Source organism: Protobothrops mucrosquamatus, unplaced genomic scaffold, assembly GCF_001527695.2.
Source record: "Protobothrops mucrosquamatus isolate PMUCROS unplaced genomic scaffold, P.Mucros_1.0 scaffold2602, whole genome shotgun sequence".
Classification (NCBI taxonomy): domain Eukaryota; kingdom Metazoa; phylum Chordata; class Lepidosauria; order Squamata; family Viperidae; genus Protobothrops; species Protobothrops mucrosquamatus.
The window spans coordinates 114176-125153 of record NW_015388656.1 but is presented as its reverse complement, the minus strand read 5'-3'; the positions used below and the strand labels follow the sequence as shown (position 1 = coordinate 125153).

Genomic DNA, 10978 nt, shown 5'->3' with positions numbered 1-10978 from the left:
AAAAAAAAATATTGGACTCAAGACATTTGAAGGGAAGGCTACAATGCTTAGTGCAGTGGAAAGAATATCCCTCAGCTGATGCTGAGTGGGTTGTTGCCCATAATGTTAATACAGGTGAACTAGTCTGGTTTGGAAGCATCACTGCTTCAGGCAGGAAGGCGGTGCAGAGAGTGGTGAGAATGGCCGAAAAGATCATTGGCTGTTCCCTTCCTCCCATCCAAGACATAGCACAGAAGCGTTGCTTGAGCAGGGTCCGTAAGATTATCTGGGACACTACACATCCTCTCCGCGACCTGTTTTCCTTGTTACCTTCTGGGAGGAGGGGGCTCCGTGGTATCCGTAGCAGAACATCCAGATTCAGCCATAGTTTCATTCCATACAGCATTAACCTTGTGAACTCTCAAGCTTCCTCCTTCCATTATATATTCAAGATGGACACTATTTAATATTTATTTGCTATGTATATGTAAGGGTGTGGGTCTATACATATGTTGTACATAGTATGTTTTCGGTGTGTGTCATGTATGTGTTTCACTTTGAGAGCGGGCAACTAAATTTCATTTTTGATGTGTGCCGTTGTGCCCACAGTAAAAAAAATGACAATAAAGGTTATCTTATCTTATCTTAAGATACCCAAAATGTCCAAAGAGGAAATAGAGAGCTAAAGATTATTTTAGTAATGTTAAGGTGTATTTGATATTTTTCTAGGTCTACCCTTCTTCCAGGGGGTCGGCATGCCAGGATTGAATCTCTCTATTTCTTCTAAGCTTCTGTCACTCTTCAACTTGCTATTCAAGCGGGAGGGAGGGAGGGAGGGAGGGGAGAATGGAATGCTAAGCTTTTGTCTACGGATCGAGAGAGCCTGAACCTCGCCAAGGTCACTATCGCAGGTGTTAGACGGAGACGTGGATTGTTCCCATAATAAAAAGGGAGTTTTATAATTGGAAAAAGTGTGATCACCCAGGGGTGGAGAGAAAGGGAACCTATTGTTTAACTAAGTGACCATTTCTGCAGGAAAACCAGAGCTAGTTGTGCTTCTGCAGTACCGAGATGGTGTATCCAATAAACGTTATACTTTGGGGAATTCAAAGCTACCGAGAATGTTTACTTCTTTTGGGTTCGCTAATCGGAAAGTTGACAAATCTAGTATTAAAAAAAACATAAAAAGAATTTGCACATTGTTTGTATGTTTCTCTTTTGTATCCTGGATATTTTTTTCAAAACAAAACATATCCACAACCCTTTTCGGGAGACAGGAGAAAACTTAAAAATTGTCTAGAATCCAGTACTTCTGATGAATGTTTTGAGCTCAAGTCAATCAAATTGGGTGCCATTTAAATCAGCGGTATATTTATTTGGATTATTACTCAAATGGTCCTCACATGAGATTTTAGACTATAGGTAGCCTCGATTTACAACAGTCTGTTTAGTGATTGTTCAAAGTTACAGAAGCACTGAAAAAAGTGACTTACGAGAGTTTTCCACACTTTCACAAACTTCACACTGTTGCAGCATCTCCAGGGTCACTTGATCAAACTTCAGATGCTTGGCAACTGGTTCATAACAGTTGTAATGTTTCTGGGTCACGTGGTTGCCTTTTGTGAGCTTTTCACAAGCAAAGCCAATGGGGAAGCCAGATTCACAACAGTGTTACTAACCTAACGACGACAGTGACTCGCTTAACAAATGTGGCAAGAAGTCAAAAAAGGGGGCAAAACTCACTTAATAATTGTCTCGCTTAGCAACAAAAAGTTTGGGCTCAACTGCAGGCATAAGCCGAAGACTATCTGTAGTTCTATTGAAGCTCTTCCCACACTTCCTTTATTGATATGGTTTATCCCATGTGCGGATCCTTCTATGGCATGTAAGAGCATAACGCCTTTCAAAGCTCTTCCCAGATTCCATGCGTTCATATGGGTTTTTTTCCCCCTGTATGGCTCCTTTTATGGGAAGTGAAAATCACAACTCTTTCTAAAGCCCTATGACAGTGGTGGCAAACCTATGGCACGGGTGCCAGAGGTGGCACTCGGAGCCCTCTCTGTTGGCACACATGCCCTTGCCCCAACCTTGCCTCCCCCCACGACCCCCTCTTCTCCAGCAGCCCCCCTGAAGGAGAGTCGCCCTCGAGGGTGGCCCACGCAGAGCAGCGCAGCCAAGGAGATGGCAGCCAGGCAGCGTAGACAAGACTCTGCCCTCACACCCCATCATGCAGTTGATGCTGCAGGGTGCGGGCAGAGGGTGTGGGCCGCCATAGCACTGCTGGGCTGCCTTGGCGATCTGCGGCGGGCCCTGGAGGCAGTGAGTGGTCCTGTGGGCAGCAGGGCGGGGGATGCGGGGGGCAGAGCGGGGGCAGGGCAGGGGGATGGAGTGGGGGCGGGGCCAGTTTTTGGGCACTCGGTCTCCAAAAGGTTCGCCATCACTGCCCTATGACTTCCCTTCCGTGTGGCTCCTCTTATGGGAATTAAGACAACTGCTATTAGTAAAGTTCTTTCCACACTCTATACACTGATACGGTTTCTCTCCAGTGTGAATCTTTTTATGGACAGCCAGACTTTGACTCCTAGTAAAACTCTTCCCACACTCGCTACACTGGTATAGCTTCTCTGTGTGGCTCCTCTTGTGGGAATTAAGATTGCTGCTAGAAACAAATGTCTTTCCACACTCCGTGCATTGATGCGGCTTCTCTCCTGTGTGAACCCTATTGTGGGAGGCAAGATTGCTACTGTTCCTAAAACCCTTTCCACATTCCATGCATTGATACGGTTTCTCTCCTGTGTGGATCCTCTTGTGGGAATTAAGACTACTGCTACAAGTAAAGCTCTTTCCGCACTCTGTGCATTTGTAAGGTCTTTCTCCTTTGTGGTTCCTTTGATGGATTATAAGAGACTGAGAATAACAGAAGGTCTTTCCACACTCTGTGCATTGATATGGTTTCTCTCCTGTGTGAATCGGCTGGTGGGAAATGAGACTACTGCTACAAGTAAAGGTCTTTCCGCACTCCATGCATTGATACGGTTTCTCTCCTGTGTGGATCCTATTATGAGAGGCAAGACTACTACTCTTCCTAAAACCCTTTGAACACACCATACATTGATATGGGTTCTCTCCTGTGTGGATCCTCTTGTGGGAATTAAGACTACTTCTAGAAGTAAAGGTCTTTCTACACTCCATGCATTGATTCTCTCCTGTGTGGATCTTCTTGTGGAAATTAAGACGACTGCTACAAGTAAAGGTCTTTCCACACTCCATGCATTTATAAGGTCTTTCTCCTTTGTGATTCCTTTGATGGATTATAAGAGACTTAGAATAACAGAAGGTCTTTCCACACTCCATGCACTGATATGGCTTCTTTTCTCCGTGGATCAACTTGTGGGTATTAAGACTACTGCTACAAGTAAAGGTCTTTCCACACTCCATGCATTTATAAGGTCTTTCTCCTTTGTGACTCCTTTGATGGATTATAAGAGAGCGATTATAACAGAAGGTCTTTCCACATTCCATGCATTTATATGGCTTCTCTCCTGTGTGGATCCTCTTGTGGGTGTTAAGATTACTCCTACAAGTAAAGTTCTTTCCACACTCCATGCATTTATAAGGCCTTTCTCCTTTGTGATTCCTTTGATGGATTATAAGAGAGTAATTATTAGAGAAGGCCTTTCCACACGCCATGCAGGTAAATCGTTTCTCTTCTGAATGTATCTTTTTATGGGAAATGAGATGATCGGATTTATTAAACCTCTTTCCACACTCCATGCATTTATATGGCCTTTCTCCCGTATTGATGATTGTATGGTTAGGAAGCCCACTTTTTTCAATTCCACTCTGTGATCGCTTTGTTTCATCCCTCTTTCGTTGCACCTGATCTGCAAATTTCCCTTTTCCCACTTCCGAAAGGATCGCCTGGCATTCTTCCTTGCAATTCTTATTCTCTTGCCCATTGAAGCCTTGAAAAAGAAAAATGAAAACTGTAGCAAGAATAGGGCAACAATCAAACCTTTTCTTCTGAAATTTACCCAAAGAATCATCAATATCTTTTTTGGCTGTTTTGTTGGCAAACATGAAGATTCCAAGCTAAGATTTTGACAAAGACCCATTTCCAAGTGGATCCCTACTGATCCTCATATAAAAGGTTTGGATCACATCATAACAAACCTAAGACACAACCCTGATCTAATCTTTGACCTGGGACTGTTCCATGGTGCCACAAACTCCTGAAGTGCATTGGACACTGTATCATGCTGGAGCAGCAACATATCCACTAGCTCTACACTTGTCTGCAGAGCAGAATCTCTGAAAGCCAAGGGGTATTTCTGGATGGCAATAGCTCCCCACCCTCAACTTAGGCTGATGCTAAACTCAGTACACTAGTGGGCACATCTCTGAGAAGGGAACATCTCTCTCAGGGCTCATCCATTCTTGGTTACAGCAGCTCAGGGCCATTGGGGACCCAGTGACTAGGTTCACGAGCGAATACCGAAACCTGGAAGGCTGGATCTTCCTCAACAGAGGCCACACCATAAAATTTCTGCTGCACTGATGTTCCTAAGAGCATAGTGGCCTCCATAATTCTCACATGGAAGACGTTTGTGACAACCAGGACTCTTCTAAGAGCTGGTCACCTGGTCAGACTCAGGGGAGAAGGGCTTTAGTAAGAGACTGTCACTCTGATTGAGCTCCAGAGGTCCTGTGTGGAGATGGGACACAATTCCAGAAGGACAACCATCTCTATAGCCCTCCACCGATCTGGGCTTTAAGGCAGAGTGGCTAGACGGAAGCCTCTCCTCAGTGCAAAAGACATGAAAGCCCGCTTTGAATTTGCAAAAAAAAAAAAGCACCTGAAGGACTCTCAGACTGTAAGGAACAACATTATCTGATGTGATGAAACCAAGATTGAACTGTTTGACCTCAATTCTAAATGTTACGTCCGGAGGAATCCAGGAGCTCATCACCTGCCCAATACCATCCCACCAGTGAAGCATACTGGTGGCACCATCATCCTGTGGGGACATTTATTGAAATGACACTGCAGGAGCAATGACAACACTTGCTCTTTTACCTCAGGCTATTTTGCACAACCTTTGAACTAATAAAGGGAACAAAATCAAACTGCATATATAGTGCTACTCTAAACATCAGGCACAGCTAGTTAACATGACAGAATTCTGATCCTGTTTATTGCTGAGGCTAGGTAGTCAGGGAGAATCTGAAAAGTCAGTCTTATTCAGTCATTGTGTAGAAGAGACTCTGTGTGCAGGGAGAAGGAAAGACTCATAGGTCCTTCTGTTAAGTGAGAATTGCTCAGTGGGTTTATCTCATTACCTTGGAGATAATGTTTTCAAAGCCGAGAACGATTTTTAATTTCTAAAAAAAAAAAAAAAAGAATTCTGAATTCTAACATAAATGGAAAGTGCAAATGGAAACATTAAGTTAGAAGAAAGATGTGATAGCTCGGCTTCAAAAGAAGGAAGGGAAGGAAGGTGGTTAAACCATGCTTAGAAACTGGTCAGAATACAAAGCAAAACACAACAAAAATCTCTTTGTTCTTGTTCACAAATGAATTGTAGAGGATTTGAACTTAGAGCAATATGGATTTTGAATAGCCTCCGTGCTCCTAGTCCAGGGGTAGGCAACCTTGGCTCCCCCACGACTTGTGGACTGGCTGGCTCGGGAATTCTGGGAGTTGAAGTCCACGAGTCACAAAAGAGCCAAGGCCGCCTACCCCTGTCCCAGTCCTGTGGGGATGTTTTTCAGTAGCAGGGACTGGGAGACTGGTCAGGGTTGTGGGAAAGGTGAATGGAGCAAAGTACAGGGATCTCCTCAATGAAAACCTGTTCCACAGTGCTCAGGACCTCAACCTGTTCCACCGTGCTCAGGACCTCAGACTGGGCCGAAGGTTCACTTTCCAACATGACAACGATCCTAAGCAGACAACTAAGACAACACAGGAGTGGCTTAGGGACAACTCTGTGAATGTCCTAGAGTGGCCAAGCCAAAGCCCTGATTTGAACCTTATTGAACATCCCTGGAGGGACCTGAAAACGGCTGTGCACTGACAGTCGCCATCCAACTTGACTGAGCTTGAGAGGATTTGCAAGGAAGAATGGCAGAAAATCCCCCAATCCAGGGGGGTCAATAATGACTCAATGCCACGACGAGTTAGCGGTGTCAACACATACCACTTCGCAATCCAGGTGTGCAAAGCTTGACACGTCATACCCCAAAAGACTCGAGGCTGTAACTGCTGCCAAAGATGCTTCAACAAAGTACTGAGTGAAAGGTCTGAATACTTATGCCCATGCGATATTTCAGGTCCCTTCCAACTTTATTATTATTATTAAATAAATGATGTTTTTAAATCAGAAATAACATTTAAGCCCCTTCCCTACGTTTCTGAGCACAGACAGGAGTTCTTACCTAGAGAAGCCAGATTCCTGGAATTCTCTAGCATGACTTCTCCGTGGAGCGCTTTTTGGTCAGCATCCAGTTGAGACCACTCCTCCTTAGAGAAATGCACGGCCACATCCTCAAAAGACACAACATCCTAAACAAGGAAACAAGGTTCCCTATTAATAGATAATCCCAAGAAAAATCTGGTAATTTTCTTCTACCAACTCCAAGAAAGAGATCCAGTGAACAAAATGGGAATTTTCTGCAGAATTCAGAACAAGATCTCACCGCTTTTGGCTAAACTGAGCGTGAATGTTCAATGACCTGATATCAAATTCATATTGCTTAGAAACCGCAATTGTATACACTGAACTCTAGAAGAAAATTAAATCCATCCTAAATTCATGGACCTTTTCCAACGTTTCTCTTCCTTACCTGAAGTAGAGGTTCAGCCAGTCCTTCAGCTCCACCACAAAGAGGAGGTGACTCTAAAAATCCCAAGGACAGCTTTCTACTCTCTGTGAGACAGAGAAAAATGGTGGAAGCAGATTTGTTAAAGAGAGAGAGATTCCAATCAAGAGAAGCAAAAGAATCAGGTAAATTTTGAAATCTCACATCACAACAGAAAGAGCTTTTGTTACCTGGCATAATGTCCTGACTTTGATATTTGTGTACGGCCTCCCTGAACAGCAGCTCTTGAGAAGATCTGAATGAATCTTTCCTCCCCTTGGGATACTCGGTCACAGCTTCCAAGGATTTCTGGACATGATGTGATACGAGAAACAAAGGAAGAGCAGAGAGATAGAAATGAATTACCATATTGCACCTTCAAATTAGCAGACCCCAATGTCCGTTGCTGAAACTCGAAACAGAATGGAAGAATTGCCTCAAATACATCCTCTGAAAGAATAGAACAACTCGCTTTAGGAGTTAATAAACTCAGAAAATTCTGTCAGAAACGAATTGACAAATTCAGAGAGATCCTCTTTAGAGCAGCTATGGTTACATTCCCATACCTGCAACTCTTCTTGCATATTTTCTTCCTCCTGGTTCAACAAGAAGCCTTCGGCCAGGGCCACCGCCTGGGAGCTGGTCTCTGCTCCACACTCCCGCACCCATTTTGCCATCTCTGGGGGAAGGACAGCCAGAAACTGCTCCAGGAGCACCAGGTCCACCATCTGGGCCTTTGTGTGTCTTTCTGGTTGCAGCCACTGACAACAAAAGTAGTGAAGCTGAGTGCAAACATCTCGGGGACCCCTCCCCTCCTGGAACTGCACTTTTCTGAAGTGACAGCATTGGACCTCTGAACTGTTGGCTTCCTCTTCTTGGCTCTTCTGCACAGGGCTTGCCACATTCTTCCCACAGTTCCAAGGCTGAGCAGCGGTAGGGTGTTTTCTAACTTCTGCATCTGCTGGGCATTGTGCCTCCATCTTCTCTCTGGTCTCTAATCCAGCTCCTAAAGGACCTCAAGCATCGTCACAGGTCTTACTGTTCACAAGAGGTCTAGCCAAATTTTCCAAGGCCATTCAGCTCTCTTCCCAGACAAAATAAGACTCAGACGAATCAGAAAAGATTTCCAGCTTTCATACCTGAAATGGGAAACAAATAGGTGTTTACTAGAGTGATTAATTGAATTACTGAGCATCCTTAGGAAAAGGAAAGGGAAAGGAAAGGGGAAAGGAAAGAGGAAGGAGGAAAGGAATGTAATGGAAAGATTAGAGTAATACAGATGAACCCACCAATGTCTGGGAAGGGGGAAAATCTTGTTAGATCAGAGGTAGGCAACCTTGGCTCTTTTATGACTCGTGGACTTCAACTCCCAGAATTCCTGAGCCAGCCATGCTGAGGGGAAAGGGAGAGGTTTCCAAGCTGAGCCATGCGGGCTCAGGAATTCTGGGAGTTGAAGTCCACAAGTCATAAAAGAGCCAAGGTTGCCTACCCCTGAGTTAGATTGATCTCTCCACATATGGGGAAAATTGCAGAGAACCCTTCAGGATCAATATCTATCAAAATATTGGAAAATACATTTAAATATGTTTTGGATTTCTACTTCCCAGTTTTTATTAAAATTTAATTTTCATTTTTATATCTTCTGTATTATGTTTATATATTACTCTAGGCAGCAATTATACGTACTGCCCCTTCTTACTATTTTCCCCACAGTAACAGCCCTGTGAAGTAGATTGGGCTGAGAGGGGGGATGGGCTCAAGTCTTTCACATCAAAGTATTAATACCACTTTACAATGCCTTGGTAAGGCCACACTTGAAATATTGCATCCAGTTTTGGTCACCACGATGTAAAAAAGATGTTGAGACTCTAGAAAGAGTACAGAGAAGAGTAACAAAGATGATTAGGGGACTGGAGGCTAAAACATATAAGGAAAGGCTGCTGGAATTGGGTATGTCTAGTTTAATGAAGAGAAGGATGAGGGGGGACATGATAGCAGTATTCCAATATCTCAGGGGCTGCCACAAAGAAGAGGGAGTCAAGCTATTTTCCAAGGCGCCTGAAGGCAGGACAAGAAGCAACGGATGGAAACTAATCAAGGAGAGAAGCAACCTAGAACTAAGGAGAAACTTCCTGACAGTTAGAACAATTAACCAGTGGAACAACCTGCCTCCAGAAGCGGTGAATGCTCCAACACTGGAAGTTTTTAAGAAGAGACTGGACAGCCATTTGTCCGAAATGGTGTAGGGTTTCCTGCCTGAACAGGGGATTGGACTAGATGACCTCCAAGGTCCCTTCCAACATTATTACTATTATTATTATTATTATTATTATTATTATTATTATTATTATTATTATTATTATTGATCATCGCACAGTCAGCCAGATGTTCAGACTGGATTTGGCATTTTGTATTATTATTATTATTATTATTATTATTATTATTATTATTATTAAAGGTTGGACTAGAAGTTGAATCTCCTGGTTTCAAACCTGGTGCTTTCATCACTGAACCAAACGGCTCTCTATGGCTAATCGTAATTTAGTATAATTTAATGTCATTTCTACAGCTAATCGTAATTTAGTATAATTTAATGTCATTTCTACAGCTGCACAGAAAGTTAAGAACCACCATTTGCACAATCCGAATCATAAACGGGTCCCAGGACACAAGCGATTGACACACAAGGGGCTCTCTAAATCCATTTAGTAAATAAATAAATCAACAATGGATTTGAACTCCCTGGCTTTACAAAAGGCCAAGCTTGACAAAAACACGGGCCTAATCGGGCACATCGTGTGAATGATGCATTTCAGACTCAGGCGCATCTCCGTCTGGGGATAGTGGGGAAAGGCGGGAAAGCAGGAAACTGAGTTCCAGTCCTTGCACACCTGGCACCCAACTCCTTCCACACGGAGTGCCAGCCTTGCATGCAAAGCCAACAGGAGGGACTTAGACAGATCCCTTCCCTGGGAAGCGGGAGGCGAGGGAAACCCCTTTCTGAAAACGGGGCCAAGAAATTTGCAGGAAATTGTGCAGGAGTCAAAACTGACTTGGAGGCACAAATCTCTGTTTTGCAAATCCGACCTCTCCTCTCTCTCCCCATGCAGAGGTTTTCGCATCGAAATGGGGGGCTGTGGGTGTAAATGGCTGCCCCCTTTCTGCGACCCTGATTTTTTTTTCCCCCAAGGGGCAACGCCTTTCTCCCCTGCCCAGCCCGTGCATGCACAGGGGCGGCAGGGGAACATGGGACCAACGACTCCCCCCCCCTTCCCACGACTCCAAGCCTGAAGAAGCTTTGCAGGTCTCCATGCCCGCATCCAGCGCGGGAGAAAAGCCCCTCCCCCATCACTGAACCCCGAGTCACGTCTGGATCGCGATCCGTGCAAGACTTCCCTGCAGCTTCTTGGCTCCCTAGAAAGGCTCACCCGAAGGCTCGCAGCGAGGGGGGGGGAGCAGAATCGGACACTGTAGAAAAGGCGGAGATGCTTTCAAGCCTTTTTTTTTTTTTGGGAAAACGCCTCGGGAAGCGCGCATCCTTCTGGACGTGGGAAAGAGGCAGAGGGCGCATGCTCAGTTCTCTTGCAATTCGGGGGGGGCGCGGAGGGAGCTGTCCGGCTCTTCCAAGGGCTACCGAGGGAGCCCCCTGGTGGATCCTGTGCGCAATGCCAGAGGACCCTGCAAGGGCGCAGGACATCATGTTACATGCGATGATGGGCATTAAAGATAGGGTTGCCAGGTGTCCACTATTTGAGTGGACAGTCCACTTTTTTCACATTATGTTCACTATTTTTTTTCACAAAATAGTGAACATAATGTGAAAAAGTGGACTGTCCACTCAAATAGTGGACACCTGGCAAAAAAAGTAGACTGTACAGCTTTAGATTACGCACCATTTCATCATAAAGCTTTTGAATAAAAAAAATGTCCACTATTTTGTGAAAAAAAATAGTGGACATTTTTTTTATTCAAAAGCTTTATGATGAAATGGTGCGTAATCTAAAGCTGTACAGTCTACTTTTTTTACTACTTAACCCCCCCCCCCCCCGCTTGTCCACTATTTTTTGGAAACAGACCTGGCAACCCTAATTAAAGATTCCCTCTAACATTGCAATGTATGGCTGTGAAAGTTGGATCGTAA

General features: G+C 44.4%; 1 protein-coding gene across 1 annotated transcript in view; it reads right to left on the bottom strand.

The window, feature by feature from the left end:
* Nucleotides 1–10978, bottom strand: part of LOC107296016 — a gene marked incomplete at its 3' end in the record, with an annotated part of 149851 nt that overhangs the window by 30315 nt on the left and 108558 nt on the right. Inside the window, 1 exon segment of the mRNA XM_029285959.1 lies at nucleotides 2432–3673. Within this exon segment, the coding sequence (XP_029141792.1) occupies nucleotides 2432–3673 (1242 nt within the window).